This window comes from Filicampus tigris, chromosome 9, assembly GCF_054856515.1.
Source record: "Filicampus tigris isolate MCC_2025a chromosome 9, RoL_Ftig_1.0, whole genome shotgun sequence".
NCBI classification, from domain to species: domain Eukaryota; kingdom Metazoa; phylum Chordata; class Actinopteri; order Syngnathiformes; family Syngnathidae; genus Filicampus; species Filicampus tigris.
This window is the reverse complement of record NC_141225.1, coordinates 22,514,651-22,528,717: the sequence shown is the minus strand read 5'-3', so window position 1 is coordinate 22,528,717 and position 14,067 is coordinate 22,514,651. Positions and strand designations below refer to the sequence as shown.

Sequence of the window (14,067 nt, the reverse complement as noted above, 5' to 3'; positions counted from 1 at the left end):
CCGCCCTCAGAGGAAACACGTTGCTGTCATCTTCGGGTGGGATCGTGCGTGTTAAACCAACTTATTCTCCAGGCACCACAATCAAATGTAACTTTAGTTATTTTTCGTGTCGTGGTAGGGCGTCATTTTAAAAAAAACGTCCACGTTTTTTTAAACGAACCTTACCAGTGCGAAATAACGTACTAAAGCGCGGCGCCATTACTGGTTCCCCTACCTGTTGTACGTCATTCAATTGTGAGTCAATTGGCAATAAAAAGGAACACAATTTGTACTTATTGAAGTTAACATTTTTAAGTAAAGATTTTTATTGTTTTAAAGTATAAACATGTGTACGGAAGAGGATTAGGGCCAGTGAGGGGGAAAAATAGGTTGGCAATATTCTCACTTTTATCTCAGAATTCTAACTCTAAAGTGAGAATTCTGACTTTGAAGTTCAGAGAATAAAGTCAGAATTCTGAAATAAGTGAGGATCTTACCAACTTTATTTTTTTTCCCCACTGGCCCTAATCCTCTTCCGTATATATGACTAACTTCAAAAGTAAACAGTATTTTTTGTCAATGTATGTGTTTTTCGGATTAGATGTTAAAAAACAAAAAAAGACAATTAAAAATTAACGCCAGAAGCTCGTGTTCCTTTTTTACACAAGTCAGTCATTCTCATAGCCGACAAAATCAAACAAATTTATTGCATAAAGCTATGCATAGGGAATATTTTCCCATTTTAATCTGTTGCCTCAATGGGGAAATTGCTGACCATGATTGATGGTTTGTGGCAGCTGATTAACACTCAGATTTAGGCTACAAGTGAACTCAGTCACAGTTTGCATCTGGTTTCTGAGACACTTTGCAGATCGGTTTCCAATGTAGAGAAGTTGACAGAATAATTGATCAAAGTTCACAAATTTGGCCAATTGATGCCCGCTGAGAGCTCTGATGAAAGACTCAAGGCTGACTAATTTGTTGTTGGCCTGTTCCCAAAACAACCATTATTTTGGATGCTAGGAGCCAGCCAGGGTCATCTCCATGGCAACAAGACGATGTTGGCATGCCACTGCAGGGTCAAGGGACGCAGACCTACCTGTACACACTCCTAAGATCACACAAATGCAGTACACATCCCTATCTACTGTATTCACTACCTCGACCCCTTCTTCCTGCCTATTATGGCGCACCCACGGAATGAGATGTGGTGGCGCCTCCTGTTGGCTGTGACGCCCCCACCCAACTCCACAAGTGGTAGTCTTTGTGTAGTGTATTATTGCATGCCTGTTTGATGAATGGTTTTTTTTCACACAAATCGATCCTTTGCTCCCCTTATAGGAATTTAGTATTGGGCCGCTGTGTTTTTTTTCCCCCTCCCACACCCTTATGTTTTCTCTTTTCACCTGCGAAAATGTAGTGCTGTAAAAGGCGACTCGGCGGGCTCTCATTCTGTATCGCCCTGTTGATTATTGTTTTCTATGTTTCTCGAAAGGGTTGCGTCTGTTCCATTTCGTTGCACCCTGTGGTAAAATGACAATAAAGATATTCTGATTCTGATTTGTGTGTGGCCTCCAGTGTCGGGAGTATTTGCATTTTGTTACTGTGTGGCTTACGTAGTATTTTCAGGTACGTGTACAAAACAGTTAGGCTAGTTAGTACTTTATTCAACTTCTACAAATCACGCCACAATGTTAAAAGAAAATTAGATTGAATTAAAGTCAAATATTGATTGAGAACTTGGGGGCTTTAAGGCAGACAAAAACATAAACAGCAAAATCGAGAAATGTGAACCAAAACTCAAACTTATGAAATGAATTGAAAATGTACATTTGACCTAAATGAGTACTTTTTCTTCTACAGAGTGTAGGTACTTTTGCCAACTGAGGCCAGCTGTTAAAGAAAACAGCTACGGTTGCAGATATTTAAACTTATTCCAGCCCTGCAAACCTATTTCCAATTGTAATTTATTTTTCTCAAATTTCTAAAACATTCCACTACCTGCGTATCTGAATATCGGAATGCGCCGATTAAGAATCAAAGCAATCCTGCTCTATTTATTTATTTTTTATTTTTTTATTGAACAAAATATATACAACACAACAATTAGGCAGTCCAATTAGCAACTTGTACCTACATACACAACAATACAACAAAAATAAATTCTGTATTTAAATAAATAAATAAAATTGCAATACAATAAATAAAAGTACAAATAATAATAATTCACGTTTCAAAACAGGGATATCCGTGAACTAGCCATTATTGATCTACATTTTTTTATTCGTTATTCGTTTTATTCGTCAAGGGACTCAAATTAATTATCGACGTCAATCCAAAAATAATTTCAATAACGACGGAATTCAGAAATTGACATTTATGAATGGGACATTTTCCAAACAAAACGTATACATTAACAACAGTAGACAATTTTATTTCTTTAGATTCGAACAGATAAGCAACCAATGCAGGTTGCCAGCCAACCGAATTGCGTCACTGGCGATCTTATAAACGACACAGGTGCCGCTAGTTTTGCTTGTCGCTGATGAGTTAATGTCCTGCTGCTCGGACAAACTCTGGCCTCTTTCTCTCGTCGTTTCGTTAATCTGCTGCAACCATGAGCGCCCGAGGTGGAACTCCTTACATTGGCAGCAAAATAAGTTTGATATCTAAGGCGCAGATTCGTTATGAAGGCGTATTATCCTACGTGGACACAGAGAGGTCCACCGTTGCTTTGGCTAAAGGTAAGTTCCTTGAATCATTGCCTAATTCGTATAATCCAGCTACAGAGATTTTAAAGAGGCAAGCTCATGATTCTGTGTGCATTTGAAACAGTCAAATCATATGGGACAGAGGACAGGCACACTGGCAGTCCACTTCCACCTAAAGATGAAGTATATGAATACATAATATTTCGAGGAAGTGACATAAAGGACATCACTGTGTCTGAACCAACAAAACCGCACCATGGGCTGCCTCGAGATCCTGCGATTTTACAGGTGTGGTCTTTTGTCGTTTTCTCTCTCTGCTTTATTTAAATGAGAGTTGTGGGCTGGTTTAATATGTGTTAAAAAAAAAAAAAAAGGAAAAAAAATCCTTGTAGCAAAGTTTTTCCACTACTGCCTTCCACTGTCTAAATGCAACGAGTGAGTTAAAAAGGCATTAGTTATTCAGCCTCATTGATTACATGCAGTTGTCCAACGAGCAAGGAAACGTAACTAATGAAGGCTTACTATAGTGCATGGTCCCCAAAATGGATATCAAATTCTCAAATGACTTTGCATCTAGGATATCCAAGCGGCTCCAGCCTGTCAATGTCAATTTTAAGAGAGACGAGTGGATGTTTTAGTCATCTGATGAGAGAAATCAAGTGAGGTTGAAAGTGGCACTACTGGTAGTAGGAAAAAAGTTCGGAGTGTCAAAGTCATTCTCTTGTGTGCTTAGTCTTATCTGGGAGGATAAAGCGTATAGGCTACTTGGACATGGACATTTTTATAGAATGATAAATTTTCTCCGAAACTATCACAATAAATGTGTCGGGCCACTACCTACCCTCATAATGACCCGACCAGGCCGCAAAAATGGCCCGAAAGCTTTTTGTTTTGTTTTGGAATTACTGAAGTACTTTTATCACCGACACAGGGTGTTGTGATGACGCAATAACAATTTTTAATAGTAAATGGTGCATACCGACTAAAAGCTCACCTTTCCATTTCTTTTTTTTTTTCTGTTGGAAGTCATCTCTTGGAAGCTCCCCTGGTGGATATCACCCACGCTGGAGCCCTTACCAAGACACGATGCCCACCTACAATCAGCTGGCCAACAGCTCTCTACTCAACCAGCAGTACAGTGCAGCACAGGGTCTAGGTATAGTCGTCATCCACTTGCGCGCCTTTGCGTTGTCTGTGTCACAGTTTGTTTGTGCAGTTCCAGGGTTTCACGGTATCCCCGCCAGAAGAGCTCCTATGGTAGAGCAAGCAGTTCAGACAGTGCCATTGGCCAGCAGCGCTCAGAAAAAAGAGAGAACCTCAACTCAGCCGCAGCAGGTCAGACAGACTTTTCGGCCAGCCCAGCGCGCAGTTTCCCAAGTCCAGAAAGAGAACGTTCCCAACAGTAAGATTACAGTTTGTTTGTTTTTTTTCTTTTTAATCAAAGAAAGATCACTCATCTGAATCCAATCGCTTTTCATGTTTAGCTACATCTAATCCTCTTCTTTTAGATCAAACGGCATCCCAGCCAATTGAAGGCGAGACACAAGGCCAAAGCACTGATGATAAAAAACAAAGGCGAAAACAAGGTGTCCCAACGCTAAGCTTTGTTGAATCTTTGCGAGCATAATGCAAATCATAGTTGTAATGTACAGCAAATGTTTTTTTTCTGTGTGTGTGTGTGTGTTGCTGTGCAGGAAGTCGCAGGTCCAGAAACTGGAGCAGAGGCCAGTTGATTGTGAAGAACTCAAAGTCTAAAACTTTAAAATTTGAGTCGGATTTTGATTTTGAATCAGCAAATGCTCAGTTTAAAGATGATCTCACGAAGGAGGTTGTAGGTGTGTTTATTTCACGTGTACAGTGAGCATTTTCAACCTTGCCACATTTTTTTTTTTTCCCCAGAGGAGATATGTTATTTAGCGGCAAAACTCACCTATTCTGCATAGGCCAAGGTATTGCTATGGCGACATCTGGTGGCGTCTTGGTGCTGAACGGCAGCCATCTTATGGCCTCTATAGGCAGCTACTGTATAGTATCAACCTTTTTTGGGGCGAGTCAATTGCGCATTTTCACCGATCGCGGCAAGACGAATAGCGGGGGATTCACCGTGTGAATATATTTCTACAAACCCAAATGTTGATCTGTTTTCACCCAACGCTGCAGTTAAGGTGTCCTCATCAGAGGCCCCTGAGAGCCCGCGTACGCAGGAGGAGGACACACCTGGCGATAAGTACTATGACAAGAGTAAGGGCTTCTTTGACAACGTCACATCGGACACGAAGCCCAGGTGAGGATGTGATGATTTTAATTGTGGCGCTTTCCTCGTGTTGACGTGGTCACCGTTTGTGAGCATCCTCAGGAGGACCACATGGGCAGAGGAGAAAAAGTTAAACCTGGAGACTTTCGGGGTGCAGGGACGCTTCCTGAGAGGCAGAGGATTCCGGGGGCGGGGCCGCAAAGGGCAGGGCAAAGCTGAGCAGCGACCCCTCCCAAAACTTGATGGCGGGAGAGTGTGAAAGTGTTGACTTATTTTCTGTAAATAGATGTACTTTTCTACTCATTTAAGAATTGCCTCCCCCTTTTTCAATTTGAAGCACTTAAAAGTACGTATTTGTTTTTTCTTTATTCCATATGCATTTTTGGTAATACTGTACATTTTCTATAAGTTAACATGGGAGAGAAATTTATTTTATTCCAGCAGCTGTGCACCAGGGGATTGTATTCATTTTTAGTTTAGCATGCAATGCAAAACGTGTCCTTGAACAGAGTATCAGGCATGCAATTTAATTTAGTTGCTGTAGGTCTGGATGTTATTCTATGTGCTTGACTGTCCACATCAAACCAAATCTTGGAGGATATTCCCAAGTCAAATGTACTTTTTTTTTTTCTTCTTCTTCTACCTGTAATGTTTGTGAAACAGTGAAGATAAGTGTAGCAGTTGCTATTAAATGTGATTAACCGACACTGCACATTTGTTTGAAAATGTCTTTGCACCAGACACTTTTTCTGCCAATTTGCACAGAATTGTCACCGGATCGGTTTTATGCTCGAGGTGGATTGCAAATGATGGCTCACCACAGGGCTCAGGTTTTGCTGTATATTAGGATTGATGTTGTCCATCTCTGAGACTTCATCACAGCTGTCCTCATCGACGTGAAGTTTATCGTCCATCAGCATCTCCTCTTGCTACTGTAGTAAGAAAGGCCTCTGCACAAAGCTGAAAAATAAATACTGCACCAAAATACTGTTTGTGTTTTACTACCGCATCTATCCTAATATGTCAGGAATGCGTAGTTTCACTCCGTTTAAAAAAAAAAGAAAAAAAAAGGCCAACCTGCAATGTGTCCCCAATGGCCTGAAAAAATTGTTGGGCAATGATAATCGAAGTGTAAAATTTTAAATTGATTAATGCATGATGGGATAAAAGAAATTCAAACCAATCTGGCCCCTGGTGAAAATGAACCACGCCCAAGACTGATTGCCTTCAGACCTGCCAAAGAAGTAACAGAATACGATCAAGCAAGATTTGAATCCATCCTGAGCCTCAATTCGCACTCAGCTACGTTGGCATCATGGCATATGCATGTGGGAAAGTTGCCAAACTTGAAATGTCACTAATTTGATTTATTGGACCGTCCAATTAATTAAAAGGAGAGAGGTGTTCATCTTACATGACGACACAGTGGGAACAATGACTTGGGCTGTGGTTTTCTGGATGCAGCTGTCGGCATAGAAAATCATTAGCTTACTTATGATTAGCCTTTGTCTCCTTCAGCTTTTTTTTTTTTTTTTTTTTTTGCTGTGTGTGACATTTCAGCCTAGGCCCCACCTTTAAAAAAAAAAAAAAAAAAAAAAACATTCACAAATGGGTTACACATATTTTTCCACAAAAATTGTGGCCAAATTCCAAATTATAGGTGCTCCTTTTTTCGTCAACAAAACTAACACTTTGTGTCACATATTTCCCTCTTTTTATTGATCAACAAACAGTGTAGTTAGAAAAACCAGAAACTCTTAATTTGGAATAAAAGTGTTACCTTGTGAGCTTTATAACTAGCTATGTATTTTTCAGTTCTCGGTTGAGTTAATGCTGTACAAAGCAGAAGAAAATCGTCACCGTACATAAAACGTGCGATCAGTGTGGGTGACATTTTATGACCGTATTTTTTTCTTCACTGAAACCAGTCGGTGTTCACAGTCCATAAATCCTACCTCCAAAATACACCCGTAACCTATTTTAATATAATCAAAAGATCAGGGCTGTGACGTTTGTGCGGTAGGGTTACAGTCTTTCATGGCTGCAGGTGGTGGTCTGATGAGAGGAGCCCGCTTCCTACATCGAGGATGACGTCAGACTTTTCTCCTCGGTCTCCGCTGCTATTCTCTTGACAGTGTTGCTACATGTGACGCAATCCTGGGAAATCACTCCACAAATTTCACCTGGATTGGCATTGTTAATCTGGCTGTCGGAAGAACAATTTGAAGATGTGGACGACACGCGGGATTTGGAATCAAAACCTTCGAGGACATGTCGAAGGAGTCCGTTCGTGATGCCTCCCTCGGGGTTGTTGTTTCCATTAGCTTTAAATTAGAAGGGGGGGAAACAAAAAATCATTTAAAAACTGCTTGAGGTCCATTCGTTGTTGTTTTACTATCATGTTCGGTAAGCCGGTCCATTACCTGACGCTGTGGGGTTCAGGGCATTGTCTTCTCCCCCAGAGTTCAAGAAGACATCCAAAGCCTCCTGGTCAGAGATGTCAATCAGCTCCATCTGTTCCAGCATGTCCACATTCACTTCCATGGATGAGATGCTACCAATGGGTGCTACAAAGAGAGCACAAGTTAAAAGTCGGTGGAGAAAAAAAAAAAAAAAAAAAAAAAAAGTTGTCCAAAAAAGACATTCGGGCCATTCCAGCTCACGTCTCGTGTAGTCTCTGATAGAAAGGTGCGCCGACGACAGGTAGACGTCCACGTCGTGTTGGAAAACTTCCTCGAAGAAACGCTGCCTCTCTCGTACTTTAAGCTGGTGTCCTGTGTCCATATCTGGAATCCTCTGACCTCGTTCTGTCTCCGCTGGAAGGACAGACATCAAGTTAGGCAGAAGCATATTCCGGTTGATATTTGGAATTTAATAATCGGATCAAGTGCAGTCCATCGGACCCTTGCGGTTCGTCACTCTGGTGGCAAGCAACTAATTCAGGACTGAATTGCTCACCCATGTGTTTTCACAGAAAATATGCATATACTGCACGGCTATATGAACCATTATATCAGGGATGTTATTGGATTTGAAAAGAATGTCATTGTAATGCATAGGCATATTTTTACTTATCAATTTTTTTTAACTCTTCCTATTCAGGTGAGGCTCTGCCTCCACTGCCCCCCTTGACCGCATGTCCCTGGACATTAAAGAAGAAAGCAAAAATCATCGTTTTGTGAAAATGACATTATAGTGGTTTGTTTACGGTGACAAAGTTTTAGCTTTTACCACCCGGAAGTCCGCGTGGGAAGTCCGCGTGGAAAATTCTAGATTAGAATTTCAGTTTTCCAAACGACCACTGAAGCACCACAGTAGTGGCAACCGTCCACAACCAGAAGGGGGAGACATTGACGTAACAAGTGAACTGTTAAAGGAAGTTGCGGTATTGACCACTCAACTTCTTTTCATGGCTGCTTCGCCACGTTGAGTTATGTTTATAAATTTCCCTTCCTGACAAAAACCTAATTTATCTGGCGTCGGGACAGGCACCGAAGATAAGGGGAGATGGCCCTGATTTGTGTCCCGTGGGGGGGGGGAATCTTTTTTCAATATTGGGCCCTTAGAATCATCTTCACTTTCTCTGACGTTTTTTTGTCCCTGCTGGAGATCTCCAGTGGCTGGTTGTTACTGGGGCCAACAAGTCATCCACATGAGTCATTTATTTTTCCCGTTATCGGACGACTACAAAATATACACGTTGTAAAGGTCATTCATTTTTATTTTCTTATTTAGATTGAAGCAAAGAGGGCCTTTGTATCTTATGTTTTTTTTTTTCCAAATGATGAAGCCCAAGCTTTCTTTTTCCAAGGAAGAATTATAGAGTCAGGTGAACAAGATTTACGGCGTGAGTCAGTTCAGGGGCACTCTGTAAATGATGCTTTGTCATCACAGACTGTAGGTTGAAGCAAAACTCTTTGCTTATCCAGGAGTTTTAATGCTCATTTAACATCGACGCATTGCGTCATCAATTACCCCCCTGAAAAAAGATTTATGCCCACATAGAGAGCTAAAGGTTAGCTACAGATGCGTACATCCTCATATTGATTTTGCTTTTCTATTCCGGGTCTTTTCCCCACGGAATCATTACGATCGATGCTGCGTCCTTAGCCTTAAATGACCGACTCTCTGATAAGAGCAGTTTATGTGAGAAGGTCCTCTGCTTTTAAGAAAACCAAAGTACATGATTGCAGCTCGCGTGACCACGTGTGAATCCCAGCCGGCCACAAATGTGACACAATTGGGATTCTTAAATTATTTTCAAAAAATCGTGATATGATATTTTTGCCAGATCTCCCACCCCTAATTAACACGTATACAAAAGTATCCATCCATCAATTGATCTTATTCTTATCAGTCTTATTAGTCTTTCCTTTTGTATTTTATTTGATAACATCATTGATTAATTCCCCTTTTAAACTTTTTCTTGTGGTTATTTTGTTTGGCTTTGCACCCATCTTTCAGTTGCTCTGTTTTTCTGTCATTCTCTCCTTCATGTACTGGTGTGCATTTACGATGTTTCTTCTGTGTCCTTTCTCTTCCCTCGGTATGTGCTTTGGGAGTTGAGAAAGAAAAGGTCATTGACGAGAGGGCTCAGGACCAGCTGGAAATGCGGAGTGACAGGAACAGGCAGAGAGAGTACAGCAGCAGTGTGGGCCGGACGTGCGTGCGTGCGTGACATTCTGCCTTTCCACAAAAAGTCGGACAACAACTCCAAGGGGAAGGCTATTCAGAGCTGCATAAAAGCAGAGCTTTGAGTGAAGGGAATTGACCCGGACTGATTAAACGTGATCCAAGTTAGAGGAAAAGCACTCAAGGTCTAGCGGAGCATGGATGAATCTAACCTCTTAGACTTTCGTTGGACTTTCTCAGAGTAGATCGATTCAAATCCTTTCTTTAAAGTGGAAATCAACCCAAACATATATTTTCAAGAATATGCTCCTGGCAGGCCTACTAGTTGAAACATGGCATTCCGATTAATAGTGCGTTTGTGCAATATGAGTTAAGCAGCAAAATCCACCCGTTTTTTTAGCCATCCAGGGGGCGGCCATTTTGTCATTTCTGTCTACTGAAAATGACATCGCAACCACCCAGGGCTCAGGGAACGACCAATCACAGCTCGCCTGTTTTCTAAAGCTGAGCCTTGATCGGTCGTTACCTGAGCAACTGTGATGTCATTTTCAGTCGACAGAAGTGACAAAATGGCCGCCCCCAGAGATGGCTAAAAACAGGTGGATTGATGCTTATTCCACAAACGCAATATTTATCAGAATGCCTTGTTTCAACTAGTGGGCTCGCATAGAACATATTCTTGAAAAAAAAAAATGTGTTTGGGTTGATTTCCACTTTAATCGTCCTTAGTGAAGGCATTTGGCAAAACACCACCGAGTCACACAAAGTGCGAGCAAATTCCCTGCAAATGAATGAAAGCATCTTCCCTACGTAACAATAAAAGCATTTTCCATTGCCCATCTCTGTTTGAGTGCAAACAAGTCGTGTCACTCCGCCACGTGCTTCACCCATTTTCAAGGACAGGACCCTGAAGCTGCGGCTCACAAGCGCCAACTGCACGAACAGCAGAGGCAACACATTGATCTGGGGGCTACATGCGAGGACGTCGGGCCTCACTGTCGCCCAGGGGCTGACATTAACTCCTCTCTGTGTCGAACGAATGAAGTGAGATCATCGGCTGACTCCTCCGTGACAAGGAGAGGGAAGGTCAGGCCGGAAAAGCGCCTCTCCAGATGATCCACTTGCCTTTGGTTGCCAGAGTAGTGTGGCTTCTGAAAACAGCATTTATCAAAGAAAGCCACAGGAGAAACATTTTCTCCCTCAGCAATTTGCCAAGCTTATACAAATGAGCTTTTCCTTATACAAATGGATGACATCAACTGGTTACAGTGGTTTCAACCGTTTGCGCTGCTGCGGCGATCCAGGACGTTTAGAAGTAGCAATCATTGTGGCGATAGTGGTTGAAGCAATCCATCAGTGAGACAGCAACTTTAGTACTTTGGGTTGCTCTGCCATGTTCCCAGAGGCGCAGGCATCGGGCCCGGAATTCAATTCGGCCCCGGGAAAGCGGCTGACATTGGCCCGTGTCAAAGACAAAGCATTGCAAGGACAACATACCGCTGTCGGGAAGCCCTTCATATGGCCCCCGAACAGGAAGAAGAAGAAGAAGAAAATACACACTGGAGCAGGGAGGCTACTTAAAGCGGAAGTCAACCCAAACATAGATTTTTTTTTTTAAGAATATGCTCTATGCAGGCCCACTAGTTGAATCACAGCATTCTGATTAATATTATGTTTGCGGAACATCCACACGTTTTTAGCCTGTGTGCGAGCGGCCATTTTGTCACTTCGGCCGACTGAAAATGGCAGAACACACCCTCAGGGCTCAGGTCACGAACAATCATAGCTCAGCTTCAGAAAACAGGTGAGCCGTGATTGGTCGTTATCTGAGCTCTGAGCAACTGTGACAAAATGAGACCTACGCCTTGAAGGGTCTCATCGCTGTATTGTGTAAACCATCTTTATTGTTGTCTTCCTTTTCAGTTCCTGTAGACGCCACAGACACCTTGAGGTTAAACGGGGTTTGGTAAATAAAAAAAATTTAAAAAGTTTCAATCAATACATCATTTTGTTTGTAGAATAATGACACGTTTTCATTTGAGGTATTTTATACATAATGACTGGGCTATGTCAAGGATCACAAAATACAGTACATTCAGACAAGTTTTTGCAGTGACAGTGTCAATGTGTCAAATATATTTCCTTGCGTCAAATCCACACCTACTGAGGACTGTTTGTAGGTCATTGTCTTGCCCTACTGCCCTCCATAAGTCCCGAAGCGCCACAGGATTTATCAGCTGACACAGCCACTCTTTTAGCTGTATTTCCAAATCCACTTATACAGACTGACAGGTTCATTAAGGAACTCTGTGATATCAGGGGGCTATTTCTGTACGCAGATAGTTTGCTAAAGTTCTATATAAATGTGATGAATTTTCATTATTTCGTGCGTACTCGTGTATGATACGCCCATTCGATTTTGGAAGAATCTTTTTTTCTTCCTCCAAAAAATTACATAAATTACAGTCATGTCACATGTAAGGACTGGCGTGGGAAATGTAACTGCTCAAATTATGTTGTAAAAAAAAAAAAAAAATAAAAAAAAAAAATAAAAAAAAATCAACATATGCCATTCATATCCACTTTGGTGCTTTCTAAAGGCAAAATCACAAGACTCGGTAGTATAATTGTTCGGCTACTTCTGCTCAAATGTGTCTCCCCCTGACATCATACTGAAATGTTTACAACAGCTGGTTAAACTCCCTTCGACAACGTACTCAATTGCAACTCTCACATGTTCCCACAGTAATCAAGACACGGCCAGGTGAAGTACGGAGGCTCGGAACAGAGCAACAGATGGTCGCCGGAGTCACGGCTTGATACTTTTGAGCCTTGTCTAATCGCACGAGTTCACTCTCAGCCTTGTGTAAATCCTCACAGAGGCGGCGTGTTTGAGGAACAAAACCACTGCGCTCTGATGGCATCCCATAATCCAATTAGAAATAAGAGGTCATGGACGAAGCTCTGTGTGTGTGTGTGTGGCTATGAGGTAAAGGGGCACGTCTAGTTCCTGCGCCGGTGATGACTAGCATGACCTATTCAGAAGGAATTAGTGCGACATTACTCAGGCTGATGATTCGACATTCCTGTCTGATTTTGGCAGCCAGTGCACTCTTCAGTGCCGTCACTTCAAGCAACACAGCTGCAGCTATTCAACGCTGCTGATGAGCTGTCACACCGCCTCACACATTATGTCCCTCTCCCTAACCGCTTCAGTAGATATGAGCTGATTCCGTACAATACATAAAACTCACATTCATGACAATGAATTAGTTTTCTTACCACATATTTCTGTCGTGAAATACACAAACACCCCCCCCCCCATGCACAGAAGTTGTCATTTACTCCTCTGTCTTTTGATGCAATGAGTACTTTACACTCTAATACTGGAGAAAAAAAACACCATCGCCCTGCAGAATAATTGAGTCCTCCCGAGGCTGAGAAGTTCAAACAATTACTTACAAGGAAGGCGTTTGCTGTGAAGGCTGCCCGATGAGGAGCTCATGATGATGATGATGATGATGATGATGATGATGATGATGATGTCTTAGCCTTGTGAGCGTTCAGCAGAGAGGATGTCAATCATGTCCCAGTGCCTCTGCATCCCAGAGGAATTGATGCCGACTGCCACAATGCAATCTTCTCCCTTTCTCTCCTCAGTGGATTGTGAGCCCCTCGGATGAGGTAGGAAACAAGTTAGGGGCTTTGTCAAGTCAATCAGCTGACCAATGACAGCGAGGAGGGAGGAGCTGAAAGAGGGAAAGGGATTGACAAAAGGGATTTTATGTAATGAAGTGGAAAATACCGAGGAGAGACTTGGAGTTATTCTTATCTTGCAACACACACACTTTGTTTTCTGATTTTCCCTCTCTCGAGGTCTTTAACTACACTCGCAAGATCAACTGAGTGACACTTAAATACCTTATAGAAAAAATATTTTTAAAAAATGATCACAATTATCTAGGCCTTAATACACTTTTCATGCACTGAAAAAATGAAACATTTGGACTGGTACTTTAAAAGTTGAAGTAATCTGTGATGAATAATATTTTAGCTTTGACAGATGTCATTTCTTTAGCGCAACGTGAGGTTTTTAACTTCATGTCAACTGATTACTTCAGCTGAAGCAAAGCAATTTTTTCAAATGGTCGAAAAATGAAAATAACTAAATTGGCATTATAACTAAACATAATTAATCCTTTTACTTGGAGTTCGGTCGATCCTAAAATAGATGGCCCAGATTACTTCAATGTACTTACTTCAATATTTTAAAGTATATCCAATGTTTGTTTGTTTTTTTAGTTAATGGCTTTCCCAGGTTTTATGTTCATGAAGCATTTTGTTCCCTTCCAAATTACAATTGTAACAATATTTGATATTGATAAACCCACACAGATTGTCAGACTAATGTCAACACAAAACAGTCTGCGTTTAAATAATCTTTGCCCTACAAACAATTTCCGTGTCTTGTTTTTTTCCCTCCCAAGTGTG

The 14,067-nt window shown here is 41.6% G+C and overlaps 2 protein-coding genes across 3 annotated transcripts; one reads left to right on the top strand and one right to left on the bottom strand.

The window, feature by feature from the left end:
• Positions 1–2,451: 2,451 nt before the first annotated feature.
• On the top strand, positions 2,452–5,380 carry LOC147142590 (protein LSM14 homolog B-like). 2 transcript variants are annotated; one of them, XM_086041974.1, is made up of 8 exons: positions 2,452–2,723; positions 2,815–2,978; positions 3,717–3,846; positions 3,907–4,092; positions 4,199–4,276; positions 4,385–4,414; positions 4,851–4,974; positions 5,047–5,380. In XM_086041974.1, exons 1-8 carry the CDS (start codon positions 2,597–2,599, stop codon positions 5,201–5,203), a joined length of 996 nt encoding a protein of 331 aa, XP_085898100.1. In that variant the 5' UTR covers positions 2,452–2,596; the 3' UTR covers positions 5,204–5,380. The 2 variants fall into 2 exon arrangements, with proteins under 2 accessions (XP_085898100.1, XP_085898099.1); XM_086041973.1 differs by having other exon boundaries at positions 2,455–2,723; positions 4,385–4,525.
• A 1,255-nt stretch (positions 5,381–6,635) lies between these two features.
• On the bottom strand, positions 6,636–13,297 carry LOC147142589 (dysbindin-like). The gene is made up of 4 exons (XM_086041976.1): positions 13,039–13,297; positions 7,608–7,760; positions 7,368–7,511; positions 6,636–7,268 (listed from the first exon to the last, which is right to left on the bottom strand). Exons 1-4 carry the CDS (start codon positions 13,079–13,081, stop codon positions 7,021–7,023), a joined length of 588 nt encoding a protein of 195 aa, XP_085898102.1. The 5' UTR covers positions 13,082–13,297; the 3' UTR covers positions 6,636–7,020.
• Positions 13,298–14,067: the final 770 nt, after the last annotated feature.

Excerpts from the sequence above, each read along its gene's own strand:
- LOC147142589 (XM_086041976.1), bottom strand. The coding sequence starts at position 13,081 with ATGAGCTCCTCATCGGGCAGCCTTCACAGCAAACGCCTTCCTT. Across the intron at positions 7,512-7,607 it reads TATCAGAGACTACACGAGAC|CACCCATTGGTAGCATCTCA; the intron begins GTGAGCTGGAAT and ends CTCTCTTTGTAG. Across the intron at positions 7,269-7,367 it reads CCTGAACCCCACAGCGTCAG|CTAATGGAAACAACAACCCC; the intron begins GTAATGGACCGG and ends TCTAATTTAAAG.
- LOC147142590 (XM_086041973.1), top strand. The coding sequence starts at position 2,597 with ATGAGCGCCCGAGGTGGAACTCCTTACATTGGCAGCAAAATAAGTTTG. Across the intron at positions 2,979-3,716 it reads GAGATCCTGCGATTTTACAG|TCATCTCTTGGAAGCTCCCC; the intron begins GTGTGGTCTTTT and ends TTCTGTTGGAAG. Across the intron at positions 4,093-4,198 it reads GAAAGAGAACGTTCCCAACA|ATCAAACGGCATCCCAGCCA; the intron begins GTAAGATTACAG and ends CTCTTCTTTTAG.